The 18,712-nt window shown below is 42.2% G+C and overlaps 1 protein-coding gene across 1 annotated transcript in view; it reads right to left on the bottom strand.

Moving 5' to 3' along the window:
* Positions 1-781: 781 nt before the first annotated feature.
* Positions 782-18,712, bottom strand: part of LOC123188231 (protein PLASTID TRANSCRIPTIONALLY ACTIVE 14-like) — a 44,850-nt gene continuing 26,919 nt past the window's right edge. Inside the window, exons 3-6 of the mRNA XM_044600286.1 lie at positions 1,544-1,672; positions 1,338-1,427; positions 1,114-1,213; positions 782-909 (exon numbers count right to left, since the gene is read on the bottom strand). Of these exons, the coding sequence (XP_044456221.1) occupies positions 782-909; positions 1,114-1,213; positions 1,338-1,427; positions 1,544-1,672 (447 nt within the window). The remainder of the gene's footprint in view (positions 910-1,113; positions 1,214-1,337; positions 1,428-1,543; positions 1,673-18,712) is intronic.

Genomic DNA, 18,712 nt, shown 5'->3' with positions numbered 1-18,712 from the left:
ACGATTATCATGAACAAGGAAATATAATAATAACCAATTTATCATTGCCTCTAGGGCATATTTCCAACAGGGATCCACAAACTTGCAATGTATGTGATGATTTAGTCCATCAACTTGCAAAAGGTGATCATCCCATCCTTAAACTTGCACCGCGTAGGATGATTTAGTCCACAACCATTCACGAGTGGACAAATGGTGCCTCGCTGGCTGCATCGTGGCGCAACCGCTCACCCCGACACTTTTGCGAAAGGGGAAATTTTGTTTTTGCCACTCTAGATTTTGCCACTTTTTCTTATGCCATTCTAGATTTTGACATTTCACTTTTGTCACTTTTAGCTTTTGAGAGTTATCAATATTGTCATTCCGTGGCAAAAGCAAAATAATTTTATTTTATTTTTGCCACCCTTAGCTTTTGAAATGTATCACAATTGCCACTCTGAAAATTTTGCTTTTGCCATAGGAATGCCAATTGTGATAATTGTCAAAAACTAAGGGTGACAAAAGTGAAATGTCAAAATCTAGAGTGGCATAAGGAAAATTGGCAAAATCTAAAGTGGCAAAAACAAAAAATTCCCGCTGCGAAAAGCCCCTTGATCTTTCTGGCAATGACACACGCTTACAACCTATCAAGTGAATGTACCAATGATTGACCTTGAAGTACAAGGATTGCCCCTATCAAGTGCTATAAAACATGTTCTTTTCTATCAAGGCATAAGGATTGGCTCTCTGGAAAGAAAAATAAGGTTCTGCAACCAAGGTGCATCTATAGCTTATGTACAATCTACTCTTTAAACAGTACCTCATCTCCTTTTCTGATAGCATGCCCCGCCTTGATCGTAAATTCAAGCATTCGATCTTTGAAACGCCAATGCAGGAAACAGTTAGCATCAGGTGAGTGATTCAACATATCTAGAGCAAAAATAGAAATCGGAAGGGGCTTGTAGTTTAGAATTTTGTGATCATGATCTCATACCAACTCATATACTAGAATTCTAAAATACTAAACAAACATATAGTATCACTGATACAAACAAAATAGTCTAAGTATTTACAAAAATAGTTCATTTTGTTGTTTTTCCGACTAAAAATAAGAATAAACATGAAAACAAGTACCGGCGTAAGGAGCTATGACATTTGCATCTTGAATGAAAGCTCCTGTTCTCATATTGTTGAAAGAGCAAGATTGAACAATGCTCAATCCCGAGAGAAATATCTCGTGATCAGGGGGCAAACCGCTTTAGTTTTTGAGGGATTGCTTTGTGCTGGGACATTACCCATCAAGCTAGTGTTACAGGTATCCAAGCCAGCAAAGTGGATAAACTAGCACAAAATTGTACCCGATGTTTCTGCCAAAAATCAGCTGCTCTATGTTGGTGTTTTAACATCTCTAAGGACATATCTTCATCTTCTAGTTCCATTAGACTCCCCTACAAGCCAGACAGGTAAATAAGCAAATTCTTTCAGACTTAGAATTAGTTGTTAGAAGCTTTCATCTAAAAAGAAAGGCAAAGCAGGAATTATGTTTTAGTTAGCTATAGAGTACCTTCGGTGCCAGAAGCAAGCTGGTGCATTCTTCTCCACCAGGCAGGAAATCACCATATAACTGCCAGAAGTTGTTTGCTACATCAAATGAATAGAGAAGAAGGTAGGCTAATCTTAAATCCCAATCTCTCTGCAAGAAAGTACAAATTGCATTAGTGTGCAGTCTACATTCACTAGTGCAGAACCGGGCAATAGCACCGGTTCGTAAGACCCTTTAGTGCCGGTTTGGTAACCGGTGCTAAAGTGTAGGCACTAAAGGCCCCCTCCCCTTTAGTACCGATTCAGCACGAACCGGTGCTAAAGGGCAACCATGTGGCACGAGCCAGCTTCGGTGGCAGGGAGCCCTTTAGTACCGGTTGGTGTCACCAACTGGTATTAAAAGGTTGGGGGGTTTGGGTTTACGATTTCTTTTTTATTTAATTTTGTGTTTTCCATTTAATTCTTTTTCGTTTGCTGATATTTTACGATACTACATATTGTACACGTTATGCATATATATATATATATATATATATATATATATATATATATCAGCGAATGTCTCACAACCACCATTAATTAATTCACACATACACACATACACACACACACACATATATATATATATATACATAAACACTATTCTGATCACGGGATCAGAATAACATTCTGATCACAACATGAACTTCCCGAGTAACGTGCCTGACCTTCCCCGAGTACTAGGTTGAACTTCAGCTAAAAGAATATGGCGTTGGAAAGCTGCTACAAAACTGCTCCTTCCACATGTTGAAAGTTTTCTCTAATTCCCTACGGTTAAAGAGTAATTCGGAAAATCATAAAATTTCGTAAACCGAACACCCGAGTTTGTATTTTTGACGCCATTTCTAAACGGCTAATCCAATTAAGGCAAACAATATGGCGTTGGAAAGCTTATGAAAATGCACTACTTTTTTATGTTAAAAGTGTTTTCTAATTTTGAATGGTTTAAAAGTAATTTAGAAAACGGTACAAGTTCCACCGAGTTCGTATTTTCGAGCTAATTTTTTAACCATACGTCCAAATGCATCAAATGATATGGCGTTGGAAAGCTTGAAGAAATGCGAAACTTTTCTGTATATAGTGTTTCTCCTAATTCATTACGGTTTTATGTCAGTTTTGAAAATGGTTAAAAACGTATTTTTGCCATAATTTCTACAAACTTTATCGGAATTGGGCACATAATATACCGCTGAAAAGCTACGGAAAATACGAAACTTTTTCATGTTGATGGTTTTCTCTAAATCTTGGCCGTTTTCAAGTAATTTCGAAAATGGCGAGATCATTCATTCTACCTTTATCGCGAAACAGATTCTTCGAAAATGCACCGCGTGAAGAACCTGAACTTCTCGGCATGTCTACTTGAACTTCACTCTGTTTTTCACGTGTTTTTTCTCGTAGCTTTCCATCCACTGCTCGTAGCTCTCCATCCACTCACCAGAGTCGAGCAAGTGATATACCAGTGGAAAGCTGCTGTAAACACACAACTTTCCCGTGTTGATCATTTTTTCATACCCGCGACGATTTTGAAAGTTTTTCATCTGAAATTCATTCAGTGTAGTAGGTGAACTTCCTGCTATTTTCATGTTGAACTTCTATGACGTATTTTCCTTTGTAATTTTCTCATCCATTCGTCAGTGTTACACAAATGATATTCTTTTTGTACAAACCTCTCTCACAATAATTTTTTTAATTTTTTCCGACCGAGGACTTGAACTTACACAAATGATATTCCTGCTGTTTTGAAGTAAATTAGAAAATGACGAGATCATGATTTCTTCCTTCATCGCGAACGGAAATGCACTGCATGAAGTAGTTGAACTTCTCGAGCATGTCTGTTTGAACCTCACTCTGTTTTTGACGTGCTATTTTTTGCAGTGCGTGAAGTAGTTGAACTTCTCGGGCATGTCTGTTTGAACCTCAATCTGTTTTTGAACGTGCTATTTTTTGCACTATGTGAAGCACTTGAACTTCTGGGGCATGTCTGTTTAAACTTCACTCTGTTAGAATTTTTTGTATTTTTCTTATATGAAATACACATCATGTAGTACGTGAACTTCTGGTTGTTATCACTCTGAACTTCTCTCTGGTTTGAGAGAATTATTTAATGTATTTTGGACATCTAAATACACGGTGAACCTCTCTCACAACAATTTTTTGAACTTTTCCTCGTAGATCACTTGAACTTCTAGCAACCTTTTTTCGTTTATGAGTTGCTTTTAAAAGTGCAAAAATGGCGTTGTGTTTTTTATTTTTTGAACAGGTAAATCCTAGGTTTTAATAAACTTTGAACTTCTCTATTATTTCAATTTGAACTTCACCTTTTTATTTTTTTGAGTAAAGAATTATATTCGGTTTTTATACGGAAAATATTGAATATAGAAATACAAAGTGAACCTCTCTCGCAAGAATTTTTGAACTTCCCCGGACAGAGCACTTGAACTTCTTTCTGCAAACCTTTTAACATTTTATTTTTCTATACTTTTATTCTCACATGAAATGCATTCCTTGCGGTACTTGAACTTCTCGTTGTTTTCACTATGAACTTCTGTCGCATTTTTTTGTATATGTCAAACTACATGCAATTGAAGGTTGGACGTCATTTTTTGCCATTTTAAAACATGTAATTGGAGGTCGGATGTCCCATAATATAAATTTTGAACCGTGCACGGTGGTGCAGGCGAACTTCTTCCTCTAGATTCATCTATTTGTGAAAAATCCAAAAAAATTATATACATCGAACTTCACCATTTTTTAAATTTGAACTTCTTAATTTAATTTGTTAGTACTGGGGAAAATGCTTTTTCCATATAAACAATGATACCGCGTCGTTATTTTAATTTGAGTTTCTAGTTTTTATAGAATGGGGAAAATCAGTTTTTACACAATCTTTTTGAAATGCTCCTATTTTTAATTTGATCTTCTCTATTTTTTTACAAACGAGGAAAATCCGTTATAAAGATTTTTGAACTACTTTTTTAACTTCTTGCTCAAATTTTTTGAACGTCCAAATGTGTCTTTTAGATATTAAAACTTCATTTTTTTACGTTGACCTGCTTCGGTTTTTAAATTTGAACTTCTTATAGAATTTTATCGTGACATTTTATGCATTTTTTTGCTTTTCGATGAAATGGCCTAGGCGGTCCCTTTCTTCATTTGATGATTTCTCTTCTGTACGTGGTACACGTGAACTTCGGAATTTCTGAAACATGAACTTCGCGCACTATGATTTTATTCACAAAACTCCATAATTTTTATTCTTTGAATTCCATGATTTTTTGTTCACTTTTTTTAGTTTGAACTTCCGAAATCACACCTTTTTTATACACATTTTCCCTTGAATCCAACATGTGTAAAAAGAATAGGAAAATTTGGGTCAATTCTCAGAAGCAATAGGACAAACATTTAGAGGGCACCCATAATAGTTTTTTTGTTCTATTCAGTGTACTACGCACAAGCACATGCACAACACATCCACACAAAAATTTGGCTCACCTAAAATGAAAAAGACCGCATGAAGTTCTAGCAAATGTCTTTTCAGACTTTGCCTTTTTATTATTTTTCGTTATATGGAACACATGTCATGTAGTAGTTGAACCCCTGGTTGTTTTCACTTTAAACTTCTCTCTGCTTTTTCTACCCATAACTCCTAAAACACTCAATGAAAATCTCAGTTTTTTTATAAATATCAAACTGCTCAATTTTTGTAATTTAGGCATATTGGTTTATTTTATTATAGTAACGGAAAAATCCTAGTTTTCTAATAAATATTGTACTGGTCCATAATTTAAATATGAACTTCTAGAGCTTTTTTATTAGAAACGGTGAAAATCATTTTTTATGATTTTTGTACTGCTCTATTTTTAAAATTGGCCTTCTTGGGTTAACCTTTAGTAATGGAGAAAAATCCCTATGTAGTAATGAGTATTGAAACTGCTCCGTTATTTGTATTTGAACTTCTAGGTTTTTTAACGAGAAAATCCGCCTTCTAGGTTTGATTTTCCTTTTAGTAATGAAAACTATCTCAGTAATTTGTAGTAAACAAGGAATCACTCTGTTTTTTTATTTGCATGTGTAGGGTTTTTTTAGAAACGGGAAACATGCGTTTATTAAATTTGACTTAATCATAGGTTTATTATTTATGAGTGAAATTCATGAACATGTACTGGAGTAGGGAATCGTAACTGATAAAACATTTTTTTCCTTCTAATTTACTGTTTTTTCTATTGGTTTTGTGAAATGTTAATATTTTTGTAGTAATAAATGAACTCTCGGTGCAATAAGAAATGAGCTTCCATAATACAGAATGTTTTCTCATGTAAACCAAATCAAAAACACAATCAAGGAGAAAACTACTGTCAAATTATGCACCCAAATCTCATTTTTTTATGCGGCAACATCTCATCTTAACATAGGGCCAAACAATTATAGAGTGAACTTTTATATTGTTGTTGTTTGCCGAACTAATGTAGCATATAAACTGAGGAACTATCAAATACTTTTTACTCACTTAGGAATAGGCACAAAACATCCCATGGATCACAAATGATACCAATCTACAGTAACGGAACATGGTAATTCTTCCTCGATTTCCTGGTTAATTATAGAATCTTCAGAAGAGGAGCAGCTAATCTCATCGTGCACCAGAAACCTATAGCAACACTAGCAAGCGGTAGCACCTAGCAAGAACACACCGCACACACACACACACACAACACTTTGAACCGTGCAAGATTAGAAAACTGAACTTCTATCATTTTAAATACAGTGAGCGTGTGAAAAACAGTACATTCATCCTTTCTAAATGTTTTGCAGGATTGTGTGCGGCCATTGCTGACTAGAAACATGGGGGAAAGAAAAGGGCTTGGGGATGGTGATGTGTGTCTGCTAACATCGAGGAAGAGCGACACACTGTCTTGCCACAGAAGGCATAAATTAAAATAGCTTAACAAGCACAACGCTGTTGTTGTCGTAGCGACACTGCAGTGCGAAATATCGTTGTTGCCAGCACCCTACCAGCTGAACTTTTCTCGAACATCAAGATGTAGTAGAAGAAGAAGGCCAACACTATCTAAAGACAACATTTTTTTTGAACTTCTTGTGCCAAAACGGTCTGAACTTTTCATCCCTTGTTCTTACTGAACTTCAACTCCACAATACACAGAACTTGGTTGGATTTAGCGAGTTGGTCGACAGGCGATGGATCGACGGGTCGGGGAAGCCCTTGCAGAAGGCAACTGCACTGCCGTGTGTCGGAACCGTCCTGGGGAACGGCGCTCTGCGTCGGGGTATTGGGGACGGCTACATCACCGGCATGCGAGAGCTCATCATCCACCATCGGTTGCATGTCACTACAGAGGTGAGGGAGGGAATCACCATGCGTCACCAGCAGCGTCGAGGGAGATGACGAGGGGTGGCCAGGGCGGCGGCCGTCGCCGCGCAACATCGCCAGCAGGAGGCACATGCTGCCTGCGCCCAGTCGGGGGGGGGGGGGGAGCGCCGGTCGCTGGGGTGTGGATCGACTGGGTGCGCTGCGGTGCGTGGTGATGCTGGTAGGGGGCGTCGGCGCGAGGAGTGGCAGCGGTGGCAGCCCGATTTCGGGAGTGTGGCGGAGGTTGCCGGACGGTGGCTGTGGCGGGGGTCCCCGGGGAGGGTGCGCGACGACGGGGGTCTTTGGGTAGGGGGCGTGACGGCGGAGCTCTCCGAGGAGGCCGTCGGGCGGCATGGTGGTTCTGGGAGGGTGCGGAAGCGGCGTGGGGATCGGCGGAGGGTGCTCGGCGGCGAGGGATACGGGGATGTGGGCGGTTGCGCGGGATCGGGGGATGTAGGCGGTTGCGGTGTGGAGTGCGTGAGATCGCGCACGGGACGGGGGTTGGGGGATGTATTTTTTCTTTTCTGTTTTCTGTTCGGGAACACCTCATCACGTCTATATAGGGCCTGTCGTGATCCAAATAGTTATTCTAATCCTGGGATTAGAATAGTGTTGTCCTAGCTCCGAAGGCACCAATTAGGCGAATGCCACTAGCTCCGAAGGCACCAATTAGGAGAAATTGTGTGTGTGTATTAAATAGTTGTTATCAGGAAATGACGAACTAATTAAATAGGCCGAGATATCCCTTCACGATGGTGTAGTCACTTGCTTTCTTTAGTAGTGAGTCTAGTACTTCAACTGTTCCTTCATCAACTTTAATGATTAACAAGACCCAGTGAAATCTGCATGCACACACGTTTGCATGTCTTAATTAAGCGGGCATATGTAAGCAAAAACATGTAGCTAGCTAGTAGGCAAAAATAGAATTTGTAGTACAAGACAGTGTGACTCACTCGAAATTGTAAGGAAGTAGTATATCTTCATTGTATTTGAGAAGCTTGAAGAACTCTAGCATGCTTTCCTCTACACTTTTTCGTAATATGAATCTATTTTCCATGTGTATTCATTAATGGTATTTGGGTCAACGAACCCAATGCCATAGTGTCCACCTTTTTTCATTTTATAAATCTTCATCCTGCATAATACCACAGAAAAGAATATAGTGAGGATAATTACAGGTAATGATTGATCAAAATGATCACTACAGCTAGCTTGAGACTTAAATTACAGAAAGAAATCACTTACAGACAATAGCAACTGACGATAGATTTGTCGAGTGCGTCTTGATTGTATAGCTGAAATAGTTCTGAATACTCAACGGTCACAACTTTCTCATGATAGTAATGATCCTTCTTGACATTCACCATGAGGGACTCTCGATTGGAAATCTTGGTAATGCCCGTGTACCATTGATGCAATTCATACATTCTCGTTGGGAGCTTATTGACCTCGTCTGGCTCGACCAAAGGTTGGCCCCGGACATATTTCCATTTTATTTCCTCCTCTCTAGTCGGAGACATGGGCTCGATATCGAGGAGTTGTCCAACAGTGATCCCGATCGTTTCAGCCTGCGCAATATGCTCCTCAGTTATTACCACATAGCCCACCCCGGGAACGTTAACGGTTTGCCCACAATAATATTGGGCGCGCCTACTCTCATGTGTTGTTGGCACAACAAGCGGGGGGGGGGGGGGGGGGGTTGATTGCGCCGCCTGTTCTCCCAGCTGGGGAACGGTTTTACCACTCCTTTTGCCAGCTGATTTGCTCGAGCTCGAGCTCGCCTCTTTTTGTAGACGTGCTCGATTTAACTTCTTGATGTGGCGCTCATAGTCTGTGTCAACAGGCTTGGGAGCTGGTGCTCTAGCCATATGAATGAAGTGGTCAATCTTTTCCATAGGCACTTTCTTCCTTGGCGGCGGTGGCGGTTTCGGTGCAAAATGGGCTTCCACCTCGGCCTTCGATATGGCTATGTTTTCCTCCTCGGACTTGTCATAAGGCCTCTGCGGAAGAGGCGTGAGGCTTGGACCATATTGAAATCGCTTGCCTCCGCCTGTACCTCCAGTACTACCTCGACTTGTACCGCTATGCACCATAGCTGAGGCGGCTCTCTTCCGTGATTGCTGAGGCGGCGAAGACGGCTGACGTGGCTGAGTTGGAGGAGGAGGAGTGGCCTGAAGCTGTGCCGGACTTGGAGGAGGAGTGGCCTGAAGTTGTGCCGGACTTGGAGGAGGAGTGGCCTGACGCTTTGCCGGACTTGGAGGAGGAGGAGTGGCATGAAGTTGTGCCGGACTTGGAGGAGGAGTGGCCTAACGCGTTGGTGGACTTGGAGGAGCGGGAGTCTGCTGACTCGGTGGCGGACTTCGACGAGGAGTCGGATGACGCGGTGTCGGTGGCCTTCGAAAGATGATGCAATCCTTTCTCCATAGGATGATACGATGGTTGGCCTCTCCTAGTGTGTGCTCATCGTCACCTCCAGGAATGTCAAGCTCTAGCCCCGAATATTGGTCCACCACCTCATCAACCAAGACACGAGCATAGCCCGCTGGAATCGGGTTGCAATGGAAGGTTGCCTCGGGGGGATTTGTAAAAGCAAGGGCGTCCGCCACCTTCATGGATATGTTCTTCATTTTGAAGTGTAGCTCGCAGTTAGTGTTCTCCATGATGTCATCCACTGGGTAGCTATCCAGCAATGCATCGCCCGAGGCGGAACCCACGCTGCTTTTCGGCATGGATGGGACGGTGCTATCCAATGGTGGATCATCCGCTAGCTGCTGAGACTGATTCTAGGCCTTGAAGGCGTTCATAGTCTAGCTTCCTCTGCTCCTCCTCCATCTTCCTCTTCTTCTCCTCCGCAATCTTCTTTCTCGCACGGGTTCTGTAGTTGGCGTTCCAGTCCGAAAACCCCTCATACCACGGAATAGCGCCCATGCCTCGTGTTCTTCACGGGTGTTCAGGATTTCCCAGGGCACGTGTAAGCTCGTCGTTCTTTCTGTTGGGCTCAAACACCCCCAATCGAGCCTCTTCTATTGCAACAAGTAGCTTATCTTCGGCTCTGTCCAGACATGCCTTCTTCAAAACTTTGCATGTCTTCGGGTCCAACTCCCTCCCATGCGCATAGAACCAAGTCCTGCACCTGGGGGCCAGCTCAATGTTTCTGGAGTGACACCTGCATCCTCCATCTCTTTCTCGGACTTATCCCACTTAGGCATTCCCACTGCATAGCCACCTGGCCCCAGCTTATGAAACTTATCCTTTTTTGTGGCATTGGCCTTGTTTATTCTCGACCGTTAGATAATTCCGAATCCTTGAATTTCATGAAATTGTCCCAATGAGCAATTTGCTTCTCTAGTGTTCCCTCGAATACTGGAGTCTTCCTTCCTCCCTTGACGTACTTGGCCCATTCATGAATCTTGTGGTTCTTGAATGCAACCGCCATCTTCCTAAGAGCAGCATCCTTGACTTTCTCCACATCTGCATCTGTGAAATGATCTGGTAGGGTGAAATGTTCCATGAGCGTTTCCCAAAGCAGAAGTTTTTGTCTGTCATCGACAAAAGTTGTTGGGGAACGTAGTAATTTCAAAAAAATTCCTACGCACACGCAAGATTATGGTGATGCATAGCAACGAGAGCGGAGAGTGTGATCTACGTACCCTTGTAGACCGACAGCGGAAGCGTTAGCACAGCGCGGTTGATGTAGTCATACGTCTTCACGGCCCGACTGATCAAGCACCGAAACCACGGCACCTCCGAGTTCTAGCACACGTTCAGCTCGATGACGATCCCCGGACTCCGATCCAGCAAAGTGTCGGGGAAGAGTTCCGTCAGCACGACGGCGTGGTGACGATCTTGATGCACTACCGTCGCAGCGCTTCGCCTAAGCACCGCTACAATATTATGGAGGATTATGGTGGAAAGGGGGCACCGCACACGGCTAAGAATATGATCACGTGGATCAACTTGTGTGTCTGGGGTGCCCCCTGCCCCCGTACATAAAGGATCAAGGGGCGGGTGCGGTAGGCCAGGAGGAGGGCGCGCCAGGAGGAGTCCTACTCCCACCGGGAGTAGGATTCCCCCCCTTTCCTAGTTGGAATAGGATTAGAGAAGGGGGAAAGAGGAGAGAGAGAAGGAAGGGGGCGCCGCCCCCCTCTCCTTGTCCTATTCGGACTAGGGGGGGAGGGGCGCGCGGCCCAGCCCTGGCCACCTCTCCTCTCTTCCACTAAAGCCCACTAAGGCCCATATACCTCCCGGGGGGTTCCGGTAACCTCCCGGTACTCCGGTAAAATCCGGATTTCACCCGGAACACTTCCGATATCCAAATATAGGCTTCCAATATATCAATATTTATGTCTCGACCATTTCGAGACTCCTCGTCATGTCCGTGATCTCATCTGGGACTCCGAACTCCTTCGGTACATCAAAAACTCTTAAACTCATAATATAACTGTCATTGAAACCTTAAGCGTGCGGAACCTACGGGTTCGAGAACAATGTAGACATGACCAAGACACGTCTCCGGTCAATAACCAATAGCAGAACCTGGATGCTCATATTGGCTCCCACATATTCTACGAAGATCTTTATCGGTCAGACCGCATAACAACATACGTTGTTCCCTTTGTCATCGGTATGTTACTTGCCCGAGATTCGATCGTCGGTATCTTAATACCTAGTTCAATCTCGTTACCGGCAAGTCTCTTTACTCGTTCCGTAATACATCATCTCACAACTAACTCATTAGTTGCAATGCTTGCAAGGCTTATGTGATGTGCATTACCGAGAGGGCCCAGAGATACCTCTCCGACAATCGGAGTGACAAATCCTAATCTCGAAATACGCCAACCCAACATGTACCTTTGGAGACACCTGTAGAGCTCCTTTATAATCACCCAGTTACGTTGTGACATTTGGTAGCACACAAAGTGTTCCTGCGGCAAACGGGAGTTGCATAATCTCATAGTCATAGGAACATGTATAAGTCATGAAGAAAGCAATAGCAACATACTAAACGATCGGGTGCTAAGCTAATGGAATGGGTCATGTCAATCACATCATTCTCCTAATGATGTGATCCCGTTAATCAAATAACAACTCTTTTGTTTATGGTTAGGAAACACAACCATCTTTGATTAACGAGCTAGTCAAGTAGAGGCATACTAGTGACACTTTGTTTGTCTATGTATTCACACAAGTATTATGTTTCCGGTTAATACAATTCTAGCATGAATAATAAACATTTATCATGATATAAGGAAATAAATAATAACTTTATTATTGCCTCTAGGGCATATTTCCTTTAGTCTCCCACTTGCACTAGAGTCAATAATCTAGTTCACATCGCCATGTGATTTAACAACAATAGTTCACATCACCATGTGATTAACACCCATAGTTCACATCGATATGTGATCAACACCCAAAGGGTTTACTAGAGTCAGTAATCTAGTTCACATCGCTATGTGATTAACACCCAAAGAGTACTAAGGTGTGATCATGTTTTGCTTGTGAGATAATTTTAGTCAACGGGTCTGTCACATTCAGATCCGTAAGTATTTTGCGAATTTCTATGTCAACAATGCTCTGCACGGAGCTACTCTAGCTTATTGCTCCCACTTTCAATATGTATCTAGATCGAGACTTAGAGTCATCCAGATCTGTGTCAAAACTTGCATCGACGTAACTTTTTACGATGAACCTTTTTGTCACCTCCATAATTGAGAAATATTTCCTTATTCCACTAAGGATAATTTTGACCGCTGTCCAGTGATCTACTCTTAGATCACTATTGTACTCCCTTGCTTAACACAGTGTAGGGTATACAATAGATCTGGTACACAGCATGGCATATTTTATAGAACCTATGGCTGAGGCATAGGGAATGACTTTCATTCTATTTCTATCTTCTGCCGTGGTCGGGCTTTGAGTCTTACTCAATTTCACACCTTGCAACACAGGCAAGAACTCTTTCTTTGACTGTTCCATTTTGAACTACTTCAAAATCTTGTCAAGGTATGTACTCATTGAAAAAACTTATCAAGCGTCTTGATCTATCTCTATAGATCTTGATGCTCAATATGTAAGCAGCTTTACCAAGGTCTTTCTTTGAAAAACTCCTTTCAAATATTCCTTTATGCTTTCCAGAAAATTATACATTATTTCCGATCAACAATATGTTGTTCACATATACTTATCAGAAATGTTGTAGTGCTCCCACTCACTTTCTTGTAAATACAGGCTTCACCGTAAGTCTGTATAAAACTATATGCTTTGATCAACTTATCAAAGCGTATATTCCAACTCCGAGGTGCTTGCACCAGTCCATAGATGGATCGTTGGAGCTTGCATATTTTGTTAACACCTTTAGGATTGACAAAACCTTCTGGTTGCATCATATACAACTCTTTTTTAAGAAATCCATTAAGGAATGCAGTTTTGTTTATCCATTTGCCAGATTTCATAAAATGTGGCAATTTCTAACATGATTCGGACAGACTTAAGCATATATACGAGTGAGAAAATCTCATCGTAGTCAACACCTTGAACTTGTCGAAAACCTTTTGCGACAATTCTAGCTTTGTAGATAGTAACACTACTATCAGCGTCCATCTTCCTCTTGAAGATCCATTTAATCTCAATGGCTCGCCGATCATTGGGCAAGTCAATCAAAGTCCATACTTTGTTTTCATACATGGATCTCATCTCAGATTTCATGGCCTCAAGCCATTTTGCGAAATCTGGGCTCATCATCACTTCCTCATAGTTCGTAGGCTCGTCGTGGTCAAGTAACATGACCTCCAAAACTGGATTACCGTACCACTCTGGTGCGGATCTCACTCTGGTTTTACCTACGAGGTTTGGTAGTAACTTGATCTGAAGTTACATGATCATCATCATTAGCTTCCTCACTAATCGGTCTAGTAGTCACAGGAACAGATTTCTGTGATGAACTACTTTCCAATAAGGGAGCAGGTACAGTTACCTCATCAAGTTCTACTTTCCTCCCACTCACTTCTTTCGAGAGAAATTCCTTCTCTAGAAAGGATCCATTCAAAGCAATGAATATCTTGCCTTCGGATCTGTGATAGAAGGTGTACCCAACATTTTCTTTTGGGTATACTATGAAGACGCACTTCTCCGATTTGGGTTTGAGCTTACCAGGTTGAAAGTTTTTCACATAAGCATTGCAACCTCAAACTTTAAGAAACGACAGCTTAGGTTTCTTGCCAAACCATAGTTCATACGGTGTCGTTTCAACGGATTTAGATGGTGCCCTATTTAACGTGAATGCAGCTGTCTCTAATGCATAACCCCAAAACGATAGTGGTAGATCGGTAAGAGACATCATAGGTCGCACCATATCTAATAAAGTACGGTTATGACGTTCGGACACACCATTACATTGTGGTGTTCCAGGTGGCGTGAGTAGTAAAACTATTTCACATTGTTTTAACCGAAGGCCAAACTCGTAACTCAAATATTTTACCTCTGCGATCATATCGTAGAAACTTTTATTTTCTTGTTACGATGATTCTCCACTTCACTCTGAAATTCTTTGAACTTTTCAAATATTTCAGACTTGTGTTTCATTAAGTAGATATACCCATATCTGCTCAAATCATCTGTGAAGGTCAGAAAATAATGATACCTACCGCGAGCCTTAACACTCATCGGATCTCATACATCAGTATGTATTATTTCCAATAAGTCAGTTGCTCGCTCCATAGTTCCGGAGAACGGCGTTTTAGTCATCTTCCCATGAGGCATGGTTCGCAAGCATCAACTGATTCATAATCAAGTGATTCCAAAAACCCATTAGCATGGAGTTTCTTCATGCGCTTTACACCAATATGACCTAAACGACAGTGCCACAAATAAGTTGCACTATCATTATTAACTTTGCATCTTTTGGTTTCAATATTATGATTATGTGTATCACTACGATCGAGATCCAATGAACTATTTTCATTGGGTGTGTAACCATATAAGGTTTTATTCATGTAAACAGAACAACAATTTATTCTCTTACTTAAATGAATAACCGTATTACAATAAACATGATCAAATCATATTCATGCTCAACGCAAACACCAAATAACACTTACTTAGGTTCAACACTAATCCCGAAATTATAGGGAGTGTGTGATGATGATGATATCAATCTTGGAACCACTTCCAACACACATCGTCACTTCACCCTTAACTAGTCTCTATTTATTCTGCAACTCCCGTTTCGAGTTACTAATCTTAGCAACTGAACTAGTATCAAATACTGAGGGGTTGCTATAAACACTAGTAAAGTACACATCAATAACATGCATATCAAATATACTTATGTTCACTTTGCCATCCTTCTTATCCGCCAATCACTTGGGGTAGTTCCGCTTCCAGTGACCAGTCCCTTTGCAGTAGAAGCACTTAGTCTCAGGCTTAGGACCAGACTTGGGCTTCTTCACTTGAACAGCAACTTGCTTGCTGTTCTTCTTGAAGTTCCCCTTTTTTTCTTTGCCCTTTTCTTGAAACTAGTGATCTTGTCAACCATCAACACTTGATGCTCTTTCTTGATTTCTACCTTCATCGATTTCATCATGAAGAGCTTGGGAATCGTTTCCGTTATCCCTTGCATATTATAGTTCATCATGAAGTTCTACTAACTTGGTGATGGTGACTAGAGAATTCTGTCAATCATTATTTTATCTGGAAGATTAACTCCCACTTGATTCAAGCGATTGTAGTACCCAGACAATCTGAGCACATGCTCACTGCTTGAGCGATTCTCCTCCATCTTTTAGCTATACAACTTGTTGGAGACTTCATATCTCTCAACTCGGGTATTTGCTTGAAATATTAACTTCAACTCCTGGAACATCTCATATGGTCCATGACGTTCAAAACGTCTTTGAAGTCCCGATTCTAAGCCGTTAAGCATGGTGCACTAAACTATCAAGTAGTCATCATATTGAGCTAGCCAAACGTTCATAACATCTGCATCTGCTCCTGCAATAGGTCTGTCACCTAGCGGTGCATCAAGGACATAATTCTTCTATGCAGCAATGAGGATAAACCTCAGATCACGGATCCAATCCGCATCATTGCTACTAACATCTTTCAACACAATTTTCTCTAGGAACATATCAAAATAAACACAGGGAAGCAACAACGCGAGCTATTGATCTACAACATAATTTGCAAAATACTACCAGGACTAAGTTCATGATAAATTTAAGTTCAATTAATCATATTACTTAAGAACTCCCACTTAGATAGACATCCCTCTAATCCTCTAAGTGATTACGTGATCCAAATCAATTAAACCATGTCCGATCATCACGTGAGATGGAGTAGTTTCATTGGTGAACATCGCTATGTTGATCATATCTGCTATATGATTCACGCTCGACCTTTTGGTCTCCGTGTTCCGAGGCCATATCTGTATATGCTTGGCTCGTCAAGTATAACCTGAGTATTCTGCGTGTGCAACTGTTTTGCACCCATTGTATTTGAACGTAGAGCCTATCACACCCGATCATCACGTGGTGTCTCAGCATGAAGAACTTTCGCAACGGTGCATACTCAGGGAGAACACTTCTTGATAATTAGTGAGAGATCATCTGATAATGCTACCGTCAATCAAAGCAAGATAAGATGCATAAAAGATAAACATCACATGCAATCAATATAAGTGATATGATATGGCCACCATCATCTTGTGCTTGTGATCTCCATCTTCGAAGCACCGTCATGATCACCATCCTCACCGGCGTGACACCTTGATCTCCATCGTAGCATCGTTGTCGTCTCGCCAATCTTATGCTTCCACGACTATCGCTACCGCTTAGTGATAAAGTAAAGCATTACAGCGTGATTGCATTGCATACAATAAAGCGACAACCATATGGCTCCTGCCAGTTGCCGATAACTCGGTTACAAAACATGATCATCTCATACAATAAAATTTAGCATCATGTCTTGACCATATCACATCACAACATGCCCTGCAAAAACAAGTTAGACGTCCTCTACTTTGTTGTTGCAAGTTTTACGTGGCTGCTACGGGCTTAAGCAAGAACCAATCTTACCTACGCATCAAAACCACAATGATAGTTTGTCAAGTTGGTGTTGTTTTAACATTCGCAAGGACCGGGCGTAGCCACACTCGGTTCAACTAAAGTTGGAGAAACTGTCACCCGCTAGCCACCTTTGTGCAAAGCACGTCAGGAGAACCGGTCTCGCGTAAGCGTACGCGTAATGTCGGTCCGGGCCGCTTCGTCCAACAATACCGCCGAACCAAAGTATGACATGCTGGTAAGTAGTATGACTTATATCGCCCACACTCACTTGTGTTCTACTCGTGCATATAACATCAACACATAAAACCTAGGCTCTGATACCACTGTTGGGGAACGTAGTAATTTCAAAAAAATTCCTACGCACACGCAAGATTATGGTGATGCATAGCAACGAGAGCGGAGAGTGTGATCTACGTACCCTTGTAGACCGACAGCGAAAGCGTTAGCACAACGCGGTTGATGTAGTCATACGTCTTCACGGCCCGACTGATCAAGCACCGAAACCACGGCACCTCCGAGTTCTAGCACACGTTCAGCTCGATGACGATCCCCGGACTCCGATCCAGCAAAGTGTCGGGGAAGAGTTCCGTCAGCACGACGGCGTGGTGACGATCTTGATGCACTACCGTCGCAGGGCTTCGCCTAAGCACCGCTACAATATTATGGAGGATTATGGTGGAAGGGGGCACCGCACACGGCTAAGAATATGATCACGTGGATCAACTTGTGTGTCTGGGGTGCCCCCTGCCCCCGTATATAAAGGATCAAGGGGGGGGGGTGCGGCCGGCCAGGAGGAGTCCTACTCCCACCGGGAGTAGGATTCCCCCCTTTCCTAGTTGGAATAGGATTAGAGAAGGGGGAAAGAGGAGAGAGAGATGGAAGGGGGGCTCCGCCCCCCTCTCCTTGTCCTATTCGGACTAGGGGGAGGGGTGCGCGGCCTAGCCCTGGCCACCTCTCCTCTCTTCCACTAAAGCCCACTAAGGCCCATATACCTCCCGGGGGGTTCCGGTAACCTCCCGGTACTCCGGTAAAATCCCGATTTCACCCGGAACACTTCCGATATCCAAATATAGGCTTCCAATATATCAATCTTTATGTCTCGACCATTTCGAGACTCCTCGTCATGTCCGTGATCTCATCCGGGACACCGAACTCCTTCGGTACATCAAAAACTCTTAAACTCATAATATAACTGTCATTGAAACCTTAAGCGTGCGGAACCTACGGGTTCGAGAACAATGTAGACATGACCAAGACACGTCTCCGGTCAATAACTAATAGCGGAACCTGGATGCTCATATTGGCTCCCACATATTCTATGAAGATCTTTATCGGTCATACCGCATAACAACATACGTTGTTCCCTTTGTCATCGGTATGTTACTTGCCCAAGATTCGATCGTCGGTATCTTAATACCTAGTTCAATCTCATTACCGGCAAGTCTCTTTACTCGTTCCGTAATACATCATCTCACAACTAACTCATTAGTTGCAATGCTTGCAAGGCTTATGTGATGTGCATTACCGAGAGGGCCCAGAGATACCTCTCCGACAATCGGAGTGACAAATCCTAATCTCGAAATACGCCAACCCAACATGTACCTTTGGAGACACCTGTAGATGAAAGTGCATTATATCGACTAGAGGGGGGGGGGTGAATAGGCGATTTTTATGAAAGTCTTCAGAACATGGGAGTTTTGAAGACAAACGATAAAATCAA

This window comes from Triticum aestivum, chromosome 1A (assembly GCF_018294505.1).
Source record: "Triticum aestivum cultivar Chinese Spring chromosome 1A, IWGSC CS RefSeq v2.1, whole genome shotgun sequence".
NCBI classification, from domain to species: domain Eukaryota; kingdom Viridiplantae; phylum Streptophyta; class Magnoliopsida; order Poales; family Poaceae; genus Triticum; species Triticum aestivum.
Note: the sequence above shows the minus strand (reverse complement) of the source record. Positions and strands in the feature narration are given on the sequence as shown.